A 27,304-nucleotide genomic window follows, 5' to 3' on the forward strand; every position below is an offset into this window, starting at 1 on the left:
TCCAGCCAGGATGTTGTCAAGGCCCACAGCCTTTGCTGTATCCAGTGCTTTCTGTCGTTTCTTCATATCACATGGAGTGAATCAAATTGGCTGAAGACTGACATCTATGACGATGGGGACCTCTGGTGGAGGCAGAGATGGATCGTGAACTTAGCACTTCTGACTACAGATGGTATAAATGTACCTTCACTCTTCCAAATGAGAACTTTACAGAATTTAATTTACGTCTTGTGCAAAAGAAAAATACACATATTTTATAATTCTAAAACCGGTTTTATGAACATACACATTTTAAGCGTACATTTCAATAACGTTATATGATAGTGTCCACTATTGTTCATACGTCTAATTTTGATAGCACTTTTATTTATTCAGAAAATGTGTAAAATTTTATTGATAAATTATAATAAATAACACAACCATGAAGAATCATTTTTTGCTGGAAGAATCCATTATCTCTTTTGCTTCATTGATCTTTGCAGCCAGGAATGGCGATCCTCCTAAAATTACAGGGAAACAAATGAGCTCGGTTTTAAACTTTGATTACAAGGTGCCATGTTGTCTCATTTGTTGTTTTCCATTACTGACTCCAGTTCTATTTGCAAAAGTGATCAGCAATAATTAACAATGCAGTCTCATAAAATAAAATTTCTGTATAATCTCAATCAGGATATGCTTAAAGAAAGGTTTCCACTTATAGAATCATAGAGTTTTACAGCACAGAAAGAGGCCATTCAATCCATCATGACTGTGCCAGCTTTTTGAAAGAGCTACCCAATTAGTCCCACAGCCCTGAAAAGTTCTCCTTTTCATGTATATATCCAATTCCCTTTTGAAAGTTACTATTGAATGGGCTTCCACCATCCTTTCAGGCAGTGTATTCCAGATCATAACTCTCCGCATAAAAAATATATGAAAAAACTAATCTTATTAGCAATTAATTAGATTTACCCTCTATCGCACCTCCCGCCAACAAAGGGTGCACAAATGGATGTGAAGTGGTGATAACTATTAGCATTACATTGTTTTATACTGCAGTTATGATGTAGCATTAACATTGCCTGGCTAGATCTCCAATTCTCCAGCCAAGCAGACAGATCTCCATTTCTTCTCTTCCAGCAATTACAATTTAAATGTTAATTGTCTGCATTGTCTAACAATCTAAATTACCTCCAAGTAGGGCACTTTCTAAACCTGGTATGGATCTCAGACCAGCTCTCTTTTTGATCAGGCTCTGACTTGTCCTACATGTGAAAATCACTTCACCAACAATGTTGAAGTTATAGTGTAAACACATGCTTACACATATCAGAATTACCTTGAAAGATTACTCTCTGTTAACTTGGTTAAACGCTATTTCAGTTGCAGTTTTAGCTGATTAATTTGAAAATGAGTCAAAATTATCTGAAGCAAAGTATTATTCTCCGTTGATCAGTTGTTGAATATTTGCGACAATACAGGCTCTGTCTAGTAGAATATTCAGGTATTCTTGTTAAATTACTGGTTTTAACCACAATTATATTTTAAAAAACCCTTAATACTACAATATACTTAATACTTTTTCATAAAGAACTCAATTTTATAATGCACGGCCCAAATGATTATATTGCAATATCTGATTATACCTCTTCATGTAAACAGTCTATTTTTAAAGCTCAAAGTTCAATAGATATCTTCTCATTTTATAATTTTTTTTATCTTTAAGGCTACACGAAGCCTGTATCATCATTTAAATTGTTTTACATCTGTGGTTACAGGAGTAGAGATACTCAATATAAATGGCATGTTGATTCTCAAGATTCCTCTCTGTCAGATACAGTGGGCAGTTGGGATAGTAGCTAGACTGAACTCTAACCTTTGATAATTTTTACTCAAGTAACAACATGTAAAAGCCAGGTCTAGGTACTGGGAAGAACTGATTTAAGCAATGGTACAGTTTATAAAGATGATAGTGAGTACACAGGAAATCTTCCAATTCAGACCTGTAAAGTGTGACAATTACTGGTTAGGACAAGCAGTATCAGGTGATCACTAAGTGTGTGAGGGCAAGAGTTCAGTGTGAAGAGAAAGGGAGGGCGATCTCATTGCCACCTGCCACATTTCTAAATTCCTATTGCATGTGAAGAATGCAGAACGATGACAAATTAAATGACGAGACTGCATCAGCCATTAATTCCCTGAATTAAAACAGACTGTTGGCCACTCGTGCTGAAACAATTACCATTGATACTTTCAAGGTGGCACATGTATAAGCCAACCCTCCAAAATGCCACTAAAAGAACATTCATGCCGCTCATAAAAGATGAGGGCCATTACAAAACTCCAATCCACCAAAATTCTCAGCTTCACATTGGCTGGTATCTGTTTTTTTCTTATTTTAACCAGCACATTCCTATGACCGATTGCTCTGCTCCTGCAGATCTGTCATTCTTTACTCACAGCACCCACTGCTGATTTTACATTTTTCACACTTTGTCTATCTTGCTGGGTCTGTCTCAGATTTTAAATCAACAGCGGGAGCCTTGTCTGAAGGTGGGAGGGAAAGTCGACCGTTGAATATTAATGGCAGTGAAGCAGAACAACAGACAGGCATGTGCTGGTATGGTATTGGCCCATTGCTTTTAGCTAAACTGCTTTGACATGGGGGAAACAAGAGGGACAATATGATTGTCGTGGAGAGACGTCTTCCCTACTTTTAGCTTGAAAGAGAGGCATGGGCTCTTCGTCTGAACACGAGTTCATACAGTAGCTGTGGTAAATTTTGGGGAAAAGGAAAAGTATCAAGCTTCTTATTCAAAATTTCACTGGTCAAGCAATTTCAACAACATTATTTATATATGTCTTTAAAGTGGTAAATTGCCCCAAGGGCATCAAAGGAGCATAATCAGACCATAATTGACACCAAGTCAAAGAAGGAGACATTTGGGCACTTGACCAAGTAATTTTTAAGGAGGGTATTAAAAGGAAAAGAGGGAGTTGGAGAAATTTAAGGATGGTGGTGGATGGACAAGAACCCAGAGTTGGAACAACACAGTTGGGCTGGAAGAGGTTACAGAGCACAGGCCATGGGATTTTAACACAAGGAAAAGAATATTAATAAGAATTTTAAAACGCAAGTGCTCCGGGCCTGGGAGCCAATGTGGGTCAATGAACACAAGGGTACTAGGTCGGGAATCTCAGTGGGTGTTAACTATGGAGAAGCAGCGGCCACATTTCACTATCGTGCCGGCAAGAGACTTTCAGACAGCACATCCATACTGTTCAGGATTTAGGGACAGGTCTTCAGAATTGCTGGTCATTTGTTGCGTTATTGGCTCCCACTTACCATAGGATGCACTTCAAACATGAACATTTTTTATGCATCTATCAATAAAACTTCTGATTAATCATTGCATATTAACTTCATGAAGTGGTTGACAGGTGTTAGCTGGATGCTGTAAGCAATAACCACACAAGAAATAAACATTAAAAAGTTATGTGACTTTCCAGTCTAGCTACAATAATTGGAGTTAATCTTCAAGGAATTCAAAATGACCCACTTATTAAAAGTTTCCATTAAATATTATTCCTACCTTTGTCAGGATGATTTAGTAGCATAATTCTCTTGTGGGCTTCTCCAATTTTTGTTCGGCTGGCTGAAGGACTGAAGAGAGAAACATCATCAATCTATACTCACTGTTCACTCAGAACATCTCTCAAATATTAAGAAATGTTCCCAGAACTGTAAAACATTGTGAAATTAGAATCTAACCAACTGTGATCCATTTTTCATGCTGACCAGAGTGTTTACACTAGTTTACTTTAAGAGCCCAAATCCCTCATTCAATAAAACAGGTTGTTGCCATATTTACTACTGAAATGTCCAGTTATTCGTCTTCTTTGGCAGCTGGCTGAAATGTGGCCCAGGATGGAATCTCTATGATCTTTGCTCCCACTAGTTGAATAAGTGCTTTGTGAACTGGCTGTGATTGACAATACCTTCCCTCTGAGTCAGTAGGTTTGGGTTCAAGTCCCACGCCAGAGACTAAGCTAACACTTCAGTGCAGTGCTGACAGACAGTTACACTGTTGGAGGTACCATCTTTTCGATGAAACATTAAACTGAGGCCCCATCTGACCTTTCAGGTGGAAATTAAAGATTCCATGGCACTATTCAACGAGGAAGGGCGTTCTCCAGGGCGTCCGGGTCAATATTTATCTCTCAATCACGAAAACATATTATCTGATCATTCATTTCACTGCTGTTTACGGGAGCTTGATGTGTGCAAATAGCTGCTATGTTTCCTACAAGAGCACTTCAATGGCTGTAAAGTGCTTTGGGATGTCCTGAGGTCGTGAAAAGTGCAATAAAAATGCAAGTCACTCTTTTTCCTTACTCACAATGAGGTATTAGCTGGAGTTAACCTCCAAGGAATTCAAAATGTCTGTTGGATTAAATCACACTGTAATCTGAGTTGCCAATTCTTTTTTACTCCATCATCCAAGGAAGCTATGCAGCCCAATTGTCTCTGTCTGAAGGGCTCTCCAATTTGAAGTAGGCAAACTGAGAAATACCTCCCAGAAAATGACCCAAACCAAAACAAATAATTCTGTCCATTAAAAAAAAGCTATCAATCAGGCACATATTTTAATTGCTCCACCATTTGTAGCTGTGCCTTCAGCTGTCTGGGTCCTAAGCACTGGACTTCCCTCCCGAAACCTCTTTGTCTCTCTACCGCTCTTTCCTTCTTTAAGATGTTCCCTAAAATCTACTTCTTTAACCAAGTGTTTGGCCAACTGTCCTAATGCCGTTTTGTGGTTTGGTGTCAAATTTTGTTTTATGCAGCTCTTGTGAGTACCTGGGGATGTTTTAATATGTTAAAGGCACTATATAAATACAAGTTGTTGTATATCTGAAAATAATCCCACAAGCATTGTATTTTTATCTCAGACAGTTGTTCCTCAGATATTAAGACAAAATAATTAAAATTTGTGATACTCTTCCATGAGCAGAGCTGCTTTTTAACTGCTTGAGGCAAAAGCTGGTATATGGATCTCATTGAATGGTGGAACAGGCTCATAGGGCAAAATAGCCCTCCTGTTCCTATGTTTCTTGTATATAATGACAGACATAAAGAAGCCAATACCATGAAACAAGAAAGCATTTTCATTTATATAGCGCCTTTCACGACCTCAGGATGTTTCAAAGCTATACAGTCAATGGAGTACGTTTGAAGTGTAATCACTGTTGTAATGCAGGAAACGTGGCAGCCAGTATACACACAGCAAACTCCCACAAACAGCAATGTAATAATGACCAGATAATCTATTTTTTGTGATGTTGATTGAGGGATAAATATTGGCCAGGACACCGGGGATAACTCCGCTGCTCTTCTACAAAATAGTGCGATGGGATCTTTTACATCCAGCCAAGCAGTCAGATGGGGCCAAGGTTCAACGTCTCATCCGAAAGACAATACCACAGTGTCAGCCTAGATTGTGTATTCAAATATCAATCATGGTCAGGACAGATCTCCCCTTTCAGAAACTTGAGCTCGCCGCTGGTTGAGCACTGGTCCCGTTTGTCACGTGGGCGGCGACCCCACTGCAATCATGGGGCGGGCGGCTATTTTGCATAATGGAGGAGTGGGGCCCCCCCACACATGCGGCAGGGTGGGAGGCGAGACGCCGAATACAGCGTCAGATGACTCCGGAGTAGGTGCTGGTGCCATATTTAAAGCCCTGCCTGCTCTGCTTGTATTGCTTCCTTGCAGTCGATTGCTGCTAGCTGCTCAAAACCGTTCTGCATTGACTCTGGACCCCCAACCCCCCACCCCACCCCCAAGGTCAACCCCACAGGATGTCGAGACAAGGCACAGGGTGGCCCCACGGTTTAGTGATACCACCCTCCAGATTCCCCTCCAGGCTGCAAGGAAGAGGCGGGAGGTTCTCTTCCCCAGCTATGGCAAAAAAAGTCCTCCCGCCTGACCAAGCAAGCCTGGACGGAGATTGCTGAGGAGGTCAACAGCCGTGGGGCTGCCCCTGGAACTGGATACAGTATAGTGCCACAAGAGGGTCAATGACCTCCTTAGTAAAGCCTGGCTCGCATATAAAATTAAAACCCGACCCGGGCCCGAGTTCTTTAATTTTTTAAATGCCTGACCGGACCCAAACCCGACATATGGTCAGGTAGCCAGGCTTTACTGCAGGGTGCAGAGCCCGGACTACTTCCTGGAGCAAGGCAGCACTGTCCAAGTCCAGCCCGACCTGACCTGAGCCCGAATGCTGGACCCGGAAGAGAGACCCGACCCGAACCAGACACGTCGTCGGGTCTGGCCGGGTTCGGGTCAGGTAGCCACACTTTACTCCTTAGTCTGCCAAGGTGAGTGCTCCATACCTCTTTCTTTTTAAGTGACTGGACGTGCCTACGCAAAAGGAAACAGAGAAGGGGGAGGGTGGCACTACAACGGCAATGACAGAGGGGTTGGGCATCACCTCATTGTGACAGGTACATGCTGCATTTTGGCCACAGGCTACCTTCTTTCACAGCACACTGCCCTCAACTTCCGATGGCAGGCAGCAGCATGAGCTAGAATCAGGGTCACAAGTTGATGAAAGCACCGCGTATACGCCTGAGCAGCTGGCTGAAGCCGAGACAGTCGAAACCACTGATGGTCAGAGGACTGTGGGTGGCCGGGCCCATGCTGTGCCCCAGGCTAATGATAAGCTTCTGGTGTTGACAGCACAGGGCCTGCTGGAGTTGCAGAGAGAGGTAAGACAACGTCTGGCAGAGATGCCCGAAGCCATGCGCAGCCATGAGCAGATGATGGAGGAGTCCATCCACGCCATGATTGCCACCATGTCTCAGGCATGTGAGCCCACGGCTTCCTCCATTGAGAGGTTCGCGATCCTCATGGAGAGCCAGATCCCATAGATGCGTGCAGACTTCCACACCATTGCTTGGGCCTTTAGCTCAACACAGCAGTGGCAAGACAAAAGGAGGAGAAGGTGCCTGGAGTCTTCTTCAGTTCCATATCCTTCACTGGTCAGCAGGGAGGTTCAAGTGAGTCTTGAAAGGGGAGAGAAGAGGCTGGCCTCCACAGCTGTGTGCTCCCTTCAGGGCACTCTGAGTGTGGACAGCGGTTCCTCAACCCCTCTGCCAGTGAGCCCAGCTTCAACAGCTGCGATGCATGAGCAGAGTCCTGCACCAATGCAGGAAACCCTCAGGCAGCCGGGGCCTTCCAGGCCTCATGCAGCCAGAGGACACTGCTGAAGTCATCTGCTGGCACTGGGTTCACACCTCATGGAAGCACTTGCAAAGGTATAAAGAAAAACATCTAGACACACTTGGGGGTTCACAGGTGTTTGATATCTGGCATGTGATGATTAATATAAAGTTCTTTTGTTCAAGCCATTAACGTTCATTGCATATAGTGATTATTCTATCATGCCTTAATTGTGAGCTACTGACTTCATTCTTTCCCGTTAGTGGATTGCCAATGTAAGCACAGTCCTCATTTAAATATGATCGCCCATGGGCACTAGGCAGTAAACACAAATAGAAAGGAGGCAACAGACAACATGGAGGTCAGTATTTATTGGTTTCTCTGTGGGTGGACAGCAGGGAGGCTGGAAGTGGGTAAGTATGAGATTGCCTCTAGCCTCCTTGGCCCATTGCTCAATTTGCCTGGCCTTGGTGCAAGGGCTTCAACATCCAGTGCTGCTTGCCTCTCCCCCTCCTCTGCATCCTCCTCATTTGTGGATAAGTGCCGCTCAGGCATCTCATCGTAATGCAAGGACCCCCCCCCCCGGCCCGGACTCCACCAACCCTGCAGTTCTATATTATCCAGAGCACAGCAGACTACCATGATATGCGATACCCTCACTGGGGAAAACTGCAGGGCTCCACCAGATCAATTGAGGCAGCAGAAACTCATCAGCAGCCCAACAGTCTGCTTGATGGTCACACGGGTGCAGCTGTGGCAATTGTTGTACCACTCCTGTACTGCACTGCGAGGGTTCCTCACAGGCATGAGCAGCCAAGTCTTCAAGATAGTCCTTGTCCCTGAGAATCCTTCACTGAAGGCGAGCAGGGGCCTGAAAAGCTGTGGCACCTGGGACTGTCGAAGTGTGTAGGCATCGTGGCTGCTTCCTGGGAACCCGGCACACACCTGCAGGAAATGCTTTTGGTGGTCACTGACAAGTTGAATGTTGATGGAATGAAAGCCCTTCCTGTTGGTGAAGGCAGCTGGATGATCCGTTGGAACCTTGATGGCCAGATGTGTGCAATCTACCATACCTTGCACCCAGGGAAATCCAGCGATGGCCCCGAATCCGTTGGCCCTCTCCGCCTGATGGTCAGGGTTGATCCGGTAGCGCACATAGTCGCCGGCCCTCTTGAACAGGCCATTGGTCATTGATGCAGCGATGGGCTGCTGCCTGTGAGACCCCACACAGGTGGATCCTTGGAATGATCCAGATGCGTAAAAGTTTAGTGCCACTGTGATCGTCAGGGCCATGGACATAGGGATGACCCCCAAATCCCAAAAGCCTAACTCAACCGGCAGCAGGGTGCATAAGTCAGTGATGGCCTCCCTTGAGAGGCATAGTCTTCAAATGACAATGCTGCTTGGACATTTGGAGGTAGCTGATTTGAGTCTAGTACACTCTCTGGTACAGGTGAGCCCTTCTTGGCATGGCCGGCTACTGATGCTCCGGTTGTGAAGCTTCACGGCAGGCACAGCTGCCTCTTGGCCCTCTCTCCATTGGAGGCACATTGGAGGATCCCATTTGGGGATCCAAAAAGACAGGGTGTATGAGACCCATGCCAGGCGACCAGTGGGCCTATATAGCGCTGTTGATGCATAAAGGACCCTGCCCTGGCAAGTGAGGTTTTGCTACTTCTCCCAGAAGACTCCCAGATGGCCCTTAGTGCCCACCCTTGCTGATGGCCGAATCTCTCATTAAGCAGTAATGGCAAACACATATCTCACCTAACAATTTGTTCAACAAACACAGACACCAAACCCAAGGTCCCCTTGCAGCGCACCCTAGACCCCGACCTCCCCTTGCAGAGCCCCCGAGACCCCAACCCTCCTTGCAGAGCCCCTGAGTCTCTGACCACCCCCACCTTGCAGAGCCCCCGAGACCCCGAACCCTCATGGCAAAATCTCCAACCACCCCCCGCCACACCCTTGCAGAGCCCCTGATATCCCAACCCCCCACTTGTAGAGCCCTTGAGACCCCGACACCCCCATGGAGAGCTCCTGAGAACCACCTCCCCTTGCAGAGTCCCCAACTGTCCTTGCAGAGTGCACAGCACTACAGTCTGAAAATGGCCTCCGCAACCCCCTCTCTCACTATGGTCATGGCTGCCTCCCCATCACGGCAATGAAGCTGCACCACGGTGTCACCAGCTTTCAATGGTCGTGAACCCGAAGGCACTACTGTGCCGCCCGCTGTCCACTTAATCCCAAGCTCTCCATTAAATCGTGACGAATTAGATGCTAATGTATTGAAGTAAGCGGTCCACAATAGATTCTAGTCATGTCGGGTCGTTGATTCTGCATTGGTGCTTTCCCACCACTGACTAAATCCGGAACCAATGTCACGATGCCAGATTTCTGGGCGGATGCTTCCCACGCGATTCTCCGTTCCCCCAATGCCACCATTCCGCTTCAAAAGGCCGCACAAAATTCTGCCCCATGTATGCTGCCATTCATTAAGATATCTTCATAGAGACAATCTTCCTAATTCCACTATCAACGCAAGACTAACGGCTCTGTAGTTACTCAGGTTCTGTTTCGTCATCATCTGTCTTAAAAATGGGTACCATGCTAATTTGATTCCAAACCTGTACTCAGTCACTGCTCCATGATGACGATCAGCCCTTTGTAGATTTTGTCCCTAACCTCACTTTGCATTCTTTGGAGATTTCTTGCTATGAGCCTATCTAAGATCTCCTAGCAAATTATGTCACATATATGTGCACTGTTTGACATATTGTTACAGGTGATCGTAGGTGACCGATTCTACTTTTACAGTATTTTGACTGTGTGAAGGTGGTAAAAAGATTCAGAAAGTCATTCAGAATCTAGAGTTTAACAAAAGATTAATGTGAACAAACTTCACAAGCAGTTAAGTGCTTCCTACCAGCAACAGGCCAATCTTTGTGAATGCACATTTCGCATTAGAGTTTCGTAAAAAGCAGGTATTTCTATTAAGTCCGGCTAAGTTTAATTTAATATAACTTGTCGTGGTACATGAAGGAAAACAGTTTGGATCCACAGGGGTAGAACTCTTGCAGTGGCTCTCCTGATTTCCCACACAATCGTCATGAAGCCGGGGGAAACATCTGCGTGGGTTTCCTCCGGGTGCTCCGGTTTCCTCCCACAAGCCAAAAGACTTGCAGGTTGATAGGTAAATTGGCCATTATATAAATTGCCCCTAGTATAGGTAGGTGGTAGGGAAATATAGGGACAGGTGGGGATGTGGTAGGAATATGGAATTAGTGTAGGATTAGTATAAATGCGTGGTTGATGGTCGGCACAGACTTGGTGGGCCGAAGGGCCTGTTTCAGTGCTGTATCTCTAAACTAAACTAAACTAAACCATTTATCCCATTTCTTCAGGGTTCCTGATAGTTTTCTGCCAAGCTTACAGCGATAGATCGAGAGAAACCCTTCAGAAATTGTAACTCCCTAGTCAGTGAGAGATTTCCAGAACAGCATCTGGAGAAGGCTGAGTGATGACACTTACCTGACGCCTAATACAAGGCTGGCCTCGCGTTTATTCATTTTTGCTTCAAATCCTCCTTTGTAATATGTTGAAAAGCTCTATAAAATAAAACAATCCCTGTAGTAACGCATCTCTTAATGATATAAAACATCCCACTAGATTAATGTTTGCTGAGTTCACTTCTGCCATTCTACATTCAGGATTCTACAAAAGCCCTTTTAATTATGGTTCGAGTTACCAGTTTGAACTATTACTTGATCATCAAATACATACGCACAAATTTAAGCATCAGAATAATTTGAGGATCAAGAAAGGAAAAGAAAGTAGTTTCACCAATACCCTCCAAGAAGAAAAAGTGCTGTTCAGGAATGGATTCAATTAAGTTCTTACTGCACCACTAAACACGCTCCATTTTACTAAGCTTGGGGACAACAGTTGCGTGCAATGAAAATTAGCCTCTTTTTTCAAAACTTTAAATCTCTCTCCCCAGGCCAAAACTACAAGCCTGAAGAACATCCCGCATTACTTGTATGAAAACACTACAGCCTTCTGAAATAGAGAACACAACTTCCAACTGTTCTCCAGCCCAAGCCACAGTCATTATACCTAATTATTTGTTTTCTGCCCATCAATCAAGTTCCTGTGCACGTTGCTATATTTCCTCTAGTACTTGTAAGTGTCTTAGCTCGTTTTATTATGTTAAATGTACTAGATAAATGCAAGTTGTTGTTGTTGAATGTTTGGTAATAAACCTCTGATCAGGCAACTTTTAAAGTGCCTCTAGAAATGTCCCATCAATACCCATACAGGAAACCCAAATATGTCCTGAGCTGTTGTGTGTTGACTATACTCATAGAGTCATAGTATTATACAGCACAGAAAAAGGCCCTTCGGCCCATCGTGTCTGTACCGGCCATCAAGCCTATCCATTCTAATCCCATTTTCCAACACTTGGTCCGTAGCCTTGTATGCTATGGCGTTTCAAGTGCTCATCTAACTACTTCTTAAATGTTGTGAGGGTTCCTGCCTCTACCACCTCTTCAGGCAGTGTGTTCCAGATTCCCACCACCCTCTGGGTGAAAACATTTTTCCTCAAATCCCCTCTAAACCTCCTGCCCCTTACCTTAAATCTATGCCCCCTGGTTATTGACACCTCTGCTAAGGGAAAAAGTTTCTTTCTATCTACCCTGTCTATGCCCCTCATAATTTTGTACACTTCAATCAGGTCCCCCCTCAACCTTCTCTGCTCTAAGGAAAACAATCCTAGCCTATCTAGTCTCTCTTCATAGCTGAAATGCTCCAGCCCAGGCAACATCCTGGTGAATTTCCTCTGCACCCTCTCCAGTGCAATCTCATCCTTCCTATGGTGTGGTGCCCAGAACTGTACACAGTACTCCAGCTGTGGTCTAACTAGTGTTTTGTACAGCTCCATCATAACCTTCCTTCTCTTATATTCTATTCCTTGGCTAATAAAGGCAAGTATCCCATATGCCTTCCTAACCGCCTTTATCTACCTGTGCTGTGCCTTCGGTGATCTATGGACTAGTACACCAAGGTCCCTCTGACCCTCTACACTTCCTAGTTTCCTACCATCCATTGTATATTCCCTTGCCTTGTTAGTCCTCCCAAAAAGCATCACCTCACACTTCTCAGGATTAAATTCCATTTGCCACTGCTCTGCCCATCTTACCAGCCCATCCACATTATCCTGTAATCTAAGGCTTTCCTCCTCCCTATTTATGACACTACCAATTTTCATGTCATCTGCGAACTTATTGATCATACTTCCTATATTCTCATCTAAATCATTAATGTACACTGCAAACAGCAAGGGTCCCAGCACCGATCCCTGCAGTACACCACAGGTCACAGGCTTCCAATTGCAAAAACAACCCTCGACCGTCACCCTCTGCCTCCTGCCACTAAGCCAATTTTGGATCCAATTTGCCAAATTGCCCTGGATCCCATGGGCTCTTACCTTCTTGACCAATCTCCCATGTGGGACCTTATCAAAAGCCTTACTGAAGTCCATGGAGACTACATCAACTGCTTTACCCTCATCTATACACCTAGTCACCTCCTCAAAAAATTCAATCAAATTGGTTAGACATGATCTCCTCCTGACAAAGCCATGCTGACTATCCTTGATTAATCCCTGCCTCTCCAAGTGGAGATTAATCCTGTCCCTCAGAATTTTTTTCCAATAGTTTCCCTACCACTGTCGTTAGACTCACTGGCCTGTAACTACCTGGTTTATCCCTGCTACCCTTCTTGAATAATGGTACCACATTTGCTGTCCCCCAGTTCTCTGGCACTTCTCCAATGGCCAAAGAGAATTTGAAAATTTGTGTCAGAGTCCCTGCAATCTCCTCCTTTGCCTCACATAGCAGCCTGGGATACATCTCATCTGGGCCTGGGGATTTATCCACTTTTAAACCCGCTATAACCGCTAATACCTCCTCCCTTTCAATGCTAATTTGTTCAAGTATACCACAATTCCCCTCCCTGATCTCTACAACTACATTGTCCTTCTCCAAAGTGAACACAGATGAAAAGTAATCATTTAATACCTCACCTACATCCTCTGGCTCCATACACAGATTGCCACTTTGGTTCTTAATGGGCCCTACTCCTTCCCTGGTTATCCTCTTGCCCTTAATATATTTATAAAACGCCTTGGGATTTTCCTTTATCTTGTGCGCCAGTGTTTTTTCATGCCCCCTCTTCGTTCTCCTAATTACTTTTTTAAGTACCTCCCTGCACTTTCTATACTCCTCTAGGGCCTCTGCTGTTTTTGGCCCCCTGAAGCTGCCATAAGCCTCCTTTTTTTCCCTTATTCAATCCTCTATATCCCTTGACATCCAGGGTTCCCTGGACTTGTTGGTCCTACTCTTCACCTTAACAGGAACACGTTGGCCCTGAACTCTCACTATTTCCTTTTTGAATGACTCCCACTGGTCTGATGTAGACTTTCCTACAAGTAGCTGCTCCCAGTCCACTTTGGCCAGATCCCGTTTTATCATATTGAAATTGGCCTTCCCCCAATTCAGTACCTTTATTTCTGGTCCATCTTTGTCCTTGCTCATAACTACCTTAAATCTTACAGAGTTATGGTCACTATCCCCGAAAATGCTCCCCCACTGACACTGACTGTATCCAGCAAGTGAAAGACAATAGTACAATATACCAGAGACAAATATCGTTCATTTTAGTCCCATGTACATTCAGGATGGTCCACAGGATGTAAACTTCTGTAAAAAAAAAAATTCTTCAGATGTGGATATCACTGGCAAGGCCAGCATTTCCCAGCCCTAGTTACCCTAAAAGTTTGAAACAACTGGGTGGTTTGCTGGGCCACTTCAGAGGGCTTTAATGAGCCACTTGGGTATTTAGGACAATCCGCCAGCTTCATGGCCCCTTTTACTAATAGCAACCCTTCCAGATTTTTAAAAATTCTCAAACAGCCATGATGGGATTTGAACTCATGTTCTCTATTATTAGTCCAGGCGTTTGCAACACTAATCCAGAACTGCTACACTATTACATACAAGAGTATCATTGCCAATAGCTGATGCTTAGCTACCTCAACTTCTGAAGTAGAAATTTTACAGCCTTCAAATTTCAAAGGAAGTAGTGACAAGCCAGGAACAAACAGTACAAAATGTTTGTATCCTCCAAAAATTGCATAGAAGGATGAAAATTAGACAATACATTTATTTAAGCAAGCCTTTTACACAGAACATCACTGACATGAATATTTTCATGTGTGAAAATGGCAAAAATGAACCAGTAACTAAATATCTAGTTGGATTCACAATAGATTATGGAGGGAAATGTAGAACTTAAATTACAATGGAGAAACAAACAACTCTGGGAATAAAACAAATCATCCTGGCCTCGTCTTTTTTCTAAATCCACTTTTTCCATGACGTACACAAATGATGAACATTTCTACTTCTCAGACATTTTCTGAAAAAACCTTCAAAGTACTTGAAATAGGTGGCTGTACAACACACTCACACTGTCAAGCAACAAACGCAATTTTAATAGTGAGTCGTTTGAAAAAATGCAAGCCAGCAGGTGGGAAAGATTAAAGCAAATATGCCCTTGGATGGACCACTTCTAAACTTTTTTGCAGGGTTAAGAACAGGGTGGAAATGAAATCTAAATGGATATCATTTATGTGCACAGAACATTAACCCCTTCCATTCAATTAGAGTAATTACTTCATGGTGTGTTCTTCTAAAGGTGGGCTCCTTTAAAAGATTCGATAAAGACAGGGGAGTGGGAGTAGGTGAGTTGAACTTGCAGAGAGCTGGCACAGACACAATGGGCCGAATGGCCCCCTTCTGTGCTGTAACCATTCTATAATGCGCCTATGAAATAAAGAAACTGTTGTGGTATCAAAGGTTATTGTATGTGTCTTCAAATTACAAACTGCCTGATAAAAATCATCTCATTTCCAAATTTGCGAAGCACATACGCACAACAAACATGGAATCACAGACTTGGAAGGACACTATTCATGACTATTACAGATTTGTGAGAGAAAGAAATAACTTGCATTGATATGGTGCCTTTCACATTCTCGGATCATCGCAAAGTGTTTCACAGCCAATGAATTAACCCTTGAAGTATAGCCACTGTTGTAATGAAGGCAAAGGTGGCAGCCACTCTGCACACAGAAAGGTCCAAACAACAAGACAAATGCAGGTTAATCTGTTCTTTGTGGGGTTGGCCGAGGAATAATTGTTGCCTTGGACACTTCAAAATCTCCACTGCTATTCCGCGATGTTTTATGGAAATTGGAAGAGAACAGCCAGTTTAATGTCTCATCTGAAATTTGGCACTCTGACATTTCAGCATTCCTTCAGTACTACCCTTAACTGTCAGCCTAAACTATGTGCTCAAGTCCTTGAGAGCAGCTTGAACCCACGAACATCTGACTGTAAGGTAAGATTGTTACCACTGACTTTTATGTTTTTAACAGAAAACCCTCTCAAAAGTCATTGCACAAATTAGCATGCTCAATATACACAAGTTTAGCACACCCCAAAATATTTGAGGCATGTACAAATTGAAACAGGTCCAATATCCAAATACAATTCTTGAAAAGTCAAGCTCTGGTATTAGCAAACTTACAGGACCGGGGATGATTCTCGCTGTTTCTACAATCATCTGTTGAAGAGGCTTCCACAATCGAAATGCATGGCGACCTGAAAAAAAAAAATCAGTTGTATTGCTCATTGTCCTTTCAGTATTAAAGACAAAACAGCAGCCTTTAATGCACTACATAAAACAGGAGGAGGCCATTCAGCCCCTAGAGCCTGTTCTGCCATTCAATGAGATCACGGTTGATCTGTATTCTAACTCCATCCACCCGCCACAGCTTCAAAACCCTTAGTACCCTTGACAAACAAAAATCTATCAATCTCAGATTTAAAATTATTAATTGAGCCAGCATCTACTGCTTTTTGTGGAAAAGAGTTCCACACTTTTTCCACCCTTTGTGTGAAGAAGTGCTTATTAACTTCTCTCCGGAATGGCCTGGCTTCGACTTATGTCCCATTATCCTAGACTCCCACACCAGTAGAAAAAGTTTACTTCCATTTAGTTCCTTTCAAAATCCTAAAAACCTGAATCAAATCACCCCTTAACCTATAGGAAATACAAGGCTAGTTTATATAAACTCTCATTATAATCCAATCTTTGGGAGCCCTGCAACATTCTGGTGCATTCCTTCTAAGGTCAATATATCCATTCTAAGGTGGTGCCTAGAACTGTATACATACCCTAGATGTGGTATAGCTGTAGCAAAACAAACTCCCCTTTATATTCAAGCCCTCTAGTTATAAATGCTAACATTCCATTAACCTCTGATTATTTTTTGTATCTGACTACCACATTTTAATGATCTGTGCACATGGATCCCTCAATCCCTTTAGACCTCCACTGTTCCTAACTTTTAACCATTTCAAAAAATGCTTGGATTTATCCTTTTTTGGTCCAAAGTGGCTGACCTCATGCTTATCTAGATTGAAATTCATCTGCGATAATTTTGCCCAGTCACTTAATCTATCAATGTCTTTCAAATTTTATGCTCTCATCTACATGAATGACAACTCACTCTGTTCAGCAGTCATGTTAGATGAAACTATAAAAGAAACTTAGCCAGCTCTGTTTGGATGCATTGTATTAGTATTTCGCCTGCAGTCACTGGGTTGGTTCTGCATCAAAATAGTGGAGGGGACACTCTTTACACGGTTTTCTTTATTTTCCTTTTTGCATTCATCCACATAAAAAAATGTTGAGCTACTATCCAACACATTATGTCACAAAACAGCAAGATAATACCCAAGTTTCTGCCCTTCGTCATGTTTTCAGGAAATCACATTGAAGAATATTTGCCTTTTTTGCATGTTTGTGTGCATCAAGCTGAAGAATGTTATTGCTGAGGAACAGAACTTTTCCGATTTTAGGCACCCAACATCAGCATCAAGCATTCGCAGGTCAAGTGTTGCACAGAATAAAGTTCCATAATGTAACTCAGCTTTAATTCCAGAAAAGCACCCCTTAATGACGCCAGTGCGACAATTCCATGTTCTACACCAGCCATCCTGTGGTCTGTCTGAGTGAGGGTGCCAAATACAGGAACTAGGCCGATTTGAAACTGGCCAAATTCATTTTACATACGGCCCTTTAGTCTGTGCTGAATCAGGCCTCAGCAGTGAACGGTCAATGACTAATCCACAGTGCCAGAGAGACAGCAGTTAAGTCATCCCGGAACATTTTTATGCATTATGGAATGCAAGAGCATGTGAGTCTGGGTGCAAGCATGTACCAGCCCCCATGGCTGAGGAATACATACATGGTGATGGAGAAGGAATTGCTATTTTTTTTCCAAATGGGATTGTGGTAATAAATCCACACAAACCTAAATGAGACTCTTCCTCCCCACCCAACAACTAAAGACCCAAAAACAGGAAGGGAGACTTACTATTGAAGCCATTTTAAAAAAATCCAAGCATTTCTATCACTCTTTTCAACACATGCAAAATAGCAATTTCCTATCAAGTATATACTTGATAGATATACCTAGATATAGTTTTTCACTTCTCAATAGAAAGATTTATCCAGTCAGCCAAAAATAAAGTAGGTAGGAAAGCTTAAATTTCACCCAAAAGCAAATATTCCCCTGAAGTGAATCCCTTAAACTTTTCCACAGATATAAAAACGGAGAGAAAACTAAATGATCTAAGTGGGAGATCAATGTGCGTGTACAAAACATTTATCCCTTCCACTCAATTAGAGTAATTGCATCATGACATGTTAGCTGTCAGGTTGGGTTCATCTGAACCACAACTCCAGAACACTTAGACTATGACACCTTGTCTTTGAGCCTACATACAGAACACTGAACTGATTACATGGAGTCAATTTGACAGCCTTTTTGGAACATTAACTTATTCAGGCAACTAGTGTTTGCAATTTAGACTCATGAGGAAAATGCACAATTGGTTAAGAATGAATAAAAGGTCGATTCATGGTCAATTAGAAAATGGCACATTCAACGAGCCACAGATAGCAGAGTAGTCACACTAGAAATGCTGCAAAGGAAAACACTGGAGATCAATTCAGAGAAAATATGAATAAAAACAGAAAAATGCTGGAAACTCTCAGTAGGTCAGGCAGCATCTGTGGAAAGGCCAAACCAGTGAATGATTCAGGAACTGGAAGACATTACAGGTGCATTTAAAAACGAACAAAACAAAGGGAAGGGGGAAGAGGAAAAATAAATACACACAGGATAAGAAATAGAATAATCTGTAAAATGCTTAAGTGGAAAACAGATGATGATTAAATGATAGAAGTATTAAAAGCAGGCAAAGTGCACCAGAACTGTATAGAAGGACTCTGACCACCAGGGGACTGTAAAGAGGCATTACTGCAAGTTTAGGCATTTTCTCATTTGCTTATAGAAAAGGACCTAAAAAGTAATTTTTTAATTTTACTGCCAACTTAAAAACTTTCTTACTAAAGAACATGGTTAGATTTCAGTATACGATATGATGCAAATAAAATATGACAAGTAAAACAAAGAGAAAAGGTGAATGTACAGTTAAAATTCAACAAACCAAAAACGTACTGGCAAGCACAGAGTGTTATGAATGTTCGGGCATTGGATAAATTTGTGACAGATAGGGCTATTGGAAGGCATCAGACAGAGGACAAGTGACATAAAATGTCTGTAACACAGTATCTTTGGTGATGTGTCACAGGTAACCATGCTTTCCTGGTGTGTGCTGTATTTGAGGAAGAAGTTTCACAGATTCTTTTCTAAAATTGGACACAGGCATTACTTTACTGGTTCATTAGGATTTTGGCATTGCTATTGATCAAGGACATTGGTGTACAAGCTTATACCACATGCATAATTGAGCACTAATGGCCTCCTTTCACCTTCTCATATGTTTATAGAAGTGCAATATGCTCAACTGATTCTTAGACAGCAAGGGAAAAAAAATTCAACCCTTTATTGCGATTGATGGATATTTGGCAGACAATGTTGGCCTAATTAGACCAAAGGTGTTAGCTTTGGCTCAGTGGTAGCACTCTTGCCTCTGAGCCAGAAGATCTGGGGTTCAAAACCCACTTCAGGGACTTCAGCAAATAATCTAAGCTAACACTCCAATACAATACTAACGGACTGCTACAATGTCGGAGGTGCTGACTTAGGATGAGATGTTAAACTGAGGCCCCATCTGCCCTTTCAGGTGAACGTAAAAGATCCCGTGGCACTGTTTGAAGAAATTGAGGGGAATTCTCCCCATTGTCCTGTCTAACATTTGTCATCCACTAAAACAGATTATCTGGTCGTTATCTCATTGCTGTTTGTGGGAGCTTGTTGTGTGCAAATTGGCTGCCATGTTTCCTACATTATGAGAGAGACCACACTTCAAAAAGCATTTTGGGAAGTCTTGGGGCACTATATAAATACAAGACTTTGTTTCTTTCAGAACAGTTCAAGAACCAAACTAGTTTGTTAAGAGGCAGAAAATGAACCACTGCCTTACCTGCAAATGCTGCAGCTGCGACACCAAGGCCAACTGCTATCAGCGTTCTACCCTGGGAAAGGAATGAAAAAAACTTTGTTCAGGGAAAAATGTTATGTAAAATAAGCAGGTACAAATAAACAGAGCAGCATACTCATTGTGCCCTCTTGAAACTATATCTTCATTTTGCAAAAAAGGAATGAATACTCATTCACATTTTGGGGAGAGGTATCACAGAATCACAGAAGGTGTTAACTCTCATTCCTTCACCTATATCAGATTTTCCTTCGGAAAGGTTAATGATGCTACTGAGAAGCTATTAATGTATAACACAGTCCTCACTGGACAAATAACTGGATGCTTATTGGTGCTTGGCATTGGTAAGTTATGTGATTTGACAAATCCAAACTTTGGTTCTTAGCAATCTGCCTCAAAGTTCTCTGGCCTTGGCTATGAGGGATGTTTCACTGCAGGATGAGAGAAAGTTTTGAACATTTTTGGACCCGGTTGGATCAGCTCAACAGCCAAGGGTAGATTGAGAAGATCCATAACATAGAGGGCCGAAACGAGAGGAAAACTTGCAGACTGTTCCTGCTTATCTCAATCTCTTTCAGACTATGCTGGAGTGTTTTATTGCTGATACAGAGATTGCACTGCATATCGGGTTAATGAAAACGATTTTTATGCACTTCTTGGTAGTTTTGTTTAGAGGCATAAGCATGTTAATGCATTATCATACCTGTCAGACACAAAATTCAATGTTCTCTGTATAAATGACTACAATATGTGAAATGAAACTGTAAACTAATTCTTCTAGACTTGGTGCACATATATTTTTAAAATGCCCAGAATAAAAATAACAAGACACTGTGGCTGGGATTCCCACTCGGCCATTGCACTGGAAGAGGTGCAGTGTTACTCCATACGCGCTCTCACGACACGCTCCCCCATGCCCCTCCAGCTCCCGCCAAACTCCCAAGGGATTATCTATGGTCAGTGCCGTTGAATATAGTTGGGCAAGCACAGGGGGAGTCCCCCAGTAATTTTCTTTTGCAAAGAAAGAAAACCTTGTATGGCTGGAAGACTTAAATCGGGACTATGACATGGAGATCGTCCTTAAGAGATGAGGCAGAAAAGGGATAGTCTGTTAAGGGTGCATGGTGAGGCAGAATAATTGATGGCTTGATTAGGTTGCAGGGCAGGAGGGCATCAACGTCAATTTTTTAAATTAATTCTAGGGATATGGGCATCGCTATGAAGGCTGGAATTTATTGCCCATCACTAGTTGGACTTGAGAAGGTGGTGGTCCTTTTTCTTCAACCACTGCAGTCTGTATGGTGAAGGTGCTCGCACAGTGCTTTTAGGTAGGGAGTTCATGCATTTTGACCCAGTGATGATGAAGGAATGGTGATGTACTTCCAAGTCAGGATGGTGTGTGACTAGGAGGGGAACTTGAAGGTGGTGGTGTTCCCATGTGCCTGCTGCCCTTGTCCTTCTAGGTGGTGAAAGGTTGCAGGTTTGGGAGATGCTGTCGAAGAACCGTTGGTGAGTTGCTGCAGTGCATCTTTTAGATGGTAAACACTGCAGCCACTGTGCGCCTGTGGTGGAGGGAGTGAATGCTTCAGGTGGTGAACGGGCTGCCAATTAGGGGACTGATTTGTTCCTGATGGTGTTGAGCATCTTGAGCAGGGTTGTCCAATCTTTTCGCATGGTGTGCCTCATGACAATTTTTGTCTTACATGGGAGGCGGTATGACAATTTTGGAAAGATAAAGACATTAAAAAGTTATCTTACTATTAATCAAAACAACAACAAATGTGCATTTTGTGAAGAAGCTTTAAATGAGAAGATTAATTTATTGGCTTACTTTCTCATCACTATGTTGCACACTGATTTAGTGCAATACCTGGCATTTTTTTGCTTGCACAAGTAGTCAATGTCTGCCCACACACTTCTTGTAGCGATGCGCAGTATTCTGGATAGATATCCATCTGTCAGGGGTGATCTTGATCTCTGTCAGTGTTGTCTCCTCTGTGTCGTCCTTGCTCTTTGTGTCTCACCCCCCTTTCTCGTTCTGTGCCCTCCTCTTTCTATATGTCTCTCTGTCCCCCCCTTTCTTTCTGATCCCCCCTCTCTCTCTGTCCCTTCTCTCCCTCGCTGTCACCCTCTCTCTCTCTGTCCCCCCCTCAGTCCCCCTCTCTTTCTGTCTGCTCCCTCTCCGTTTTCCCCCTCTCTCTGTTACCCTCTTCTCTCCCCCCCTCCCTCTCTCTCAGAGTTGCAGGGAGTGGGAGCTCTCAGCACAGCAGTTTTGTGGTGGGTCAGTTTGTTTAAAAACATCGTGCTGTCAGTTTCACTGCTGACAGCTGCTGGAGCAGGAATGCACTTCCCAACTTTGGATAGATTCAGCGGTTTTCCGGCGGGCTTTTAAAAAAAGTCAGAAAACTCCAAATCTGTCCGAAGTTGGGAAGTGGGTTCCTGCTTCAGCAGCTGTGAAACTGACAATGTGATGTTTTTAAAAAGGCCGGTCTGCAAGAAGACAATGGGAAATATCCCGTCTCCAGTCATGGAGCCCTGGCGAGGATAAGGAACAGCCCGGGTACAGTTTGCACCCACGGGCCGGATGGAAAACTTCGGCGGACCGGATCCTGGCCTGCGGGCCGTATGTTGGACAACCCTGTTCTTGAATGTTATTGCAGCTGCACCTACCCAGGCACGAGGAGAGTATTCCATCAAATTCCTGACACGCATTCTAGGGGGTGAGGAGGGCTTAGAATATCAGAAAGTGGATCACTCATAGCAGAATACCTAGACTCCGACCTCCTCTAGTAGCCATGGCATTTATGTGACCTCTCCTGTTGAGTTACTGGTCAATGGCCCTATCCAGGATGCTGATAGTGGGGGATTGGACGATAGTGCCATTGAATGTCAAGGAGGTGGCTGCCTCATTTACGGACATATTCTGTGTCAGCAATTTGAAATATTTGCAAATTCTAACACCCTATCCTTAACTCTAACCAACACACCATGACACCAACACCCTAAATCCTGAATTGTGCAATGCAGGACTCGCTGCAGTGTCAATAGTCACTTAGTATAATCTAGGCAGACACTATGAGTGCTCGACTGTCAGAGGTGCTGTCTTTAAGGCTTCAACCCTCTCTATCTCTGTAACCACCTCATCCCCACAACCCTCTGCGATATCTGCACTCATCTAATTCTGGCCTCTTGGGCATTCCCAATTTTAATTCCTCTACCTTTGGTGGCCGTGCCTTCACTGCCTAGGTCTTAAGCTCTGGAATTCCCTCCCTAAACCTCTCCCCTCACTTACCTCTCTTTCCTCATTTAAGATGCTCCTCAAAACCTACTTCTCACCAAGCTTTTCGCCATCTGCTCTAATATCACCTTATGTGGCTTGGTGTCCAATTTTGCTTCATAACATGCCTGAAAAGTGCCTTGGGACCGTTTTATTACATTAAAGGCACTACATATACAATTTGTTGTTGTTGCTGTCTTTCAGATCAGTATGTTCTCAGCCCAACAAGAAAAGAGGCATTGCTAGATCTGGTGCTGGGAAATGAGGTGGGCCAAGTGGACCAAGTGTCTGTGGAGAAGCACTTGGTTTAGACTGATCATCGTATCATAAGGTTTAGTAGTAATGCAGTAAGGCAAGGAACAAAATAAGGTCTAGCCAGGATGAAACCAAAGACTGGCAGCAAGAGCTGTATTGAAACAATTGGTTATTTTTAGGAAGAGATTCTTCAGTAACAGGCTAGGTACATTACAAGAAGGGCAAAAGGTAGGGGAACCAAGAACAGGGCTCCTTGGTTGACGGGGGAGATAGATATGATGATGAATCAAAAAAGAGGATGTATGATGCATGTCAAGTGAACTCATCAAGTGAGAACCAGGCCATATACAATAAGTTGAGAGGGGAGATGAAGAGGAAATTAAGACTGGCAAAGAGACAATATGAAAATAGAATGGCAGTCAACATAAAAGGGAACCCAAAGATCTCCTACCAGCATGTAAATAGTAAGTGAGTAGTAAAAGTAGGTGTAGAGCCTATTAGGAGCAAAGAAGGTAATATATGCTTAGAGGCGCAGGGCAAGGCTAATATACTTAATGAGTACTTTGTATCAGTGTTCATTAAGGAAATGGAGGCTGACAAAATATCAGTAGAAGCAGAGAGAACAGAGGCAATGGATAGGATAAAAATTGAGAGGGGGAAGGTAATAAAAAGGCTGGCTATGGTTAGGGTTGATAAGTCACCTGGTCTGAATGGCTCACATCCTAGGTTGCTAAAGGAACTGGGGATGGAGACAGCTGAAGGGCTTGCCATAATCTTCCCTGGACATGGGGTGAGGTGCCAGAGGATTGGAGAGTGGCAAATGTGACACCCTTATTCAAGAAAGGGTGCAAGGACAGTCCAAGCAACTACAGGACAGTTAGTTTAACATCAGTGGTGGGTAAGGTTTTAGAAACAATAATCAGGGAAAATAATCAACCAACAATTACAGAGGTTCGAGTTCATTAAGGATAGCCAGCAAGGATTTGTAAAAGGCATATCATACTTGACTAATTGAATTTTTTGACTACGTGACAGAGAAGGTTGATGAAGGGAATGCAGTGGATGTTGTTTACATGGATTTTAAGAAAGCATTTGATAAAGTACCACATGAAAGGCTGGTTAACAAAATTGAAGCTCATAGGAGGGTCAATGTCCAATTGGATAAAAAAATTGGCTTAAGGACAGAAAACGAATCATAGTAAATGGCTGCTTTTCAGACTGGAGAATGGTTGACAGTGGTGTTCCCCAAAAGTCAGTGCTAGGACCACTTCTTTTTTTGCTTTATATAAATGACTTGGATCTTAGAATACACAGTAGAATCTCAAAAATTGCCGATGACACGAGGCTTGGAGGTGCAGCAGTGAGGATGATATGAATCGCCTGCAATAGGACATAAATAGGCTAGCAGAATGGGCAGAAAGGTGGTAGATGGAATTTAATATTGACAAGTGTGAGGTGATGCATTTGGCAGAAGGAATAAGGAAAGGCAATATATACTTAATGGCACAGTTGTAAAGAGAGTGCAGGAACAGAGGGACCTGGGGGTGCATGTGCATAGATCTTTGAAGGTGGCAGGACATATTGAGAGTGGTTACTAAAGCATATGGGATCTTGGGATTCATAAACAGAAGCATTGAGTACAAATGCAGGGAAGTTATGCTGATCCTTTATAAAGCTCTGGTTAGGCCCCAACTGGAGTACTGCGTCCAGTTGAAGGGTCATAGACCTGAAACATTAACTCTGCTTCCCTCTCCACAGATGCTGCCAGAACTGCTGAGTATTTCCAGCACTTTCTGTTTTCGTTCATTCTTACTATTGTTTATGGGGCCTTGTCATGCGCAAACTGACTGCCACATTTCCCAGCATTACTTCTAAAGTACTTAATTGGCTTTGAAACGCTTTGGGACATTTTAAGTGGCAGCACAACCACTCTTCCATTTTACTTTCATTTTTAGTTGTTTTTTCTTTTTTCTTCTTTGTTACATATTTTACAACCTTTTTTTGCATTTATTTCATTTCATCTTAGTTTGTTCAGTGTGCTTACCCATTGTTTTGTTTCATGTTTGCACTTACTGCTGTTCAATATTCAGTCCGTTAACACCTATTCTGTACTAATGCTTTGTCTTTCAACACACCATTAACATATTGTTTGCCTTTGTTCCATGACCTTTTGGTCAGCTATGGGGCCTTGTCCAATCTGCACCTTCTCCTTTGTTATCTCTTGCCCCACCCCCACCTCACTTGCTTATAACCTGTGACATTTTTAATATTTGTCAGTTCCGAAGAAGGGTCACTGACCCGAAACGTTAACTCTGCTTCTCTTTCCACAGATGCTGCCAGACCTGCTGAGTGGTTCCAGCATTTCTTGTTTTTATTTCACTCTTCCAATGCACTGTCAGGGCATCTCCACATCGCACATGCGCAGAGAGAACACACGGCAACAAAGGCATTTCTATTGACAGAAATGGTCGCCACATTACCAAAAGGATGTGGATGCTTTGGAGAGGGTGCAGAGGAGGTTCACCAGGATGTTGCCTGGTATGGAGGGCGCTAGCTATGAAGAGAGGTTGAGTAGATTAGGATTATTTTCATTAGAAAGACGGAGGTTGAGGGGGGACCTGATTGAGGTGTACAAAATCATGAGAGGTATAGACAGGGTGGATAGCAAGAGGCTTTTTCCCCAGAGTGGGGGATTCAATTACTAGGGGTCACGAGTTCAAAGTGAAAGGGGAAAAGTTTAGGGGGGATATGCGTGGAAAGTTCTTTACGCAGAGGGTGGTGGGTGCCTGGAACGCGTTGCCAGCGGAGGTGGTAGATGCAGGCACGATGGCGTCTTTTAAGATGTATCTAGACAGATACATGAATGGGCAGGAAGAAAAGAGATACAGACCTTTAGAAAATAGGCGACAGGTTTAGATAGAGGATCTGGATCGGCGCAGGCTTGGAGGGCCGAAGGGCCTGTTCCTGTGCTAATTTTCTTTGTTTGTTCTTTGACAGGTCAGGGTCAGGCCGTGGGGATCGGTTTGGGGTCAATCAGTGGTTCGTAGTTATATAACTGAAGGATTCAAAGAAGGCGGGTGCTTCTTGAAGGGACTGCAGCACTTCATGACCTATTGAGACTGATCCGCTCGGTCTCACCGGGAGTCGCATAATGCAATGAAATCAGGCGGCTGCAAGTACGGTACGGCCCAGCCGCCGCCCGGCGCAGCGCTCCCGTGTGCTGCGGGGCTCGCGCACATTATCCTCCGCGCGCTGCTCACCCCGCCGTTATCCACGCGCTGTTCACTGCCCATCACTGTCCCGCAGCTCGTGCTGCGCTTTCTAACGGCTTCGGGTTCCGTCCACCACTCTACGGTGTCCGCGCGCGGTCGAATATAGCGAGGGCGAAATTCAAAACTGCTGCCAACCGTGTGTCCCTGTAGACGGCAGCCTTTTTTCCTCGCTTATTCTCATCAGATTGACGACCTCCCCTTCGTTTAGGAATACATCCCAAATGCAAACCATGTATTGAAAGATGTGATCAAAAGATCTGGCACTGAATTCTGTGCGCATATTTATTTCTGAGAGAAGTGAGAGTGGAATTTGCGGAGGCACTGGCCGTAATTTTCCAGTCTGCCTTAGATACAGGGGTGGTGCCAGAGGACTGGAGAATTGCAAATGTTACACCCCTGTTCAAAAAAGAATGTAAAATAAGTTAGGACAGTCAGTTTAACTTCGGTAATGGGGAAACTTCTAGCAACAATAATTCAGGACAAAATAGGCAGGTGGACAAATGTGGTAACAGAGAGGGTTGATGAGGGAAATGCTGTTGATGTGGTGTACACGGACTTCCAGAAGGCATTTCATATAGTGCCGCATAATAGACTTGTGAGCAAAGTTACAGCTTATGGAATAAAAGGGACAGGAGCAAGTTGGATATAAAATTGGCTGTCAGGAAACAGAGAATAATGGGTAATGGATTTTTTTGGG

General features: G+C 43.3%; 1 protein-coding gene across 1 annotated transcript; it reads right to left on the reverse strand.

Annotated features, from left to right (window-relative positions):
• Positions 1–247: 247 nt before the first annotated feature.
• On the reverse strand, positions 248–26,887 carry LOC137374155 (dnaJ homolog subfamily C member 15-like). The gene is made up of 7 exons (XM_068039936.1): positions 26,837–26,887; positions 26,596–26,751; positions 19,789–19,840; positions 15,857–15,930; positions 10,736–10,812; positions 3,573–3,643; positions 248–500 (listed from the first exon to the last, which is right to left on the reverse strand). The coding sequence occupies exons 1-7, from the start codon at positions 26,885–26,887 to the stop codon at positions 430–432; spliced, it is 552 nt and encodes a 183-aa protein (XP_067896037.1). The 3' UTR covers positions 248–429.
• Between the last annotated feature and the right edge of the window lie 417 nt (positions 26,888–27,304).

Source organism: Heterodontus francisci, chromosome 10 (genome assembly GCF_036365525.1).
Source record: "Heterodontus francisci isolate sHetFra1 chromosome 10, sHetFra1.hap1, whole genome shotgun sequence".
NCBI lineage: Eukaryota > Metazoa > Chordata > Chondrichthyes > Heterodontiformes > Heterodontidae > Heterodontus > Heterodontus francisci.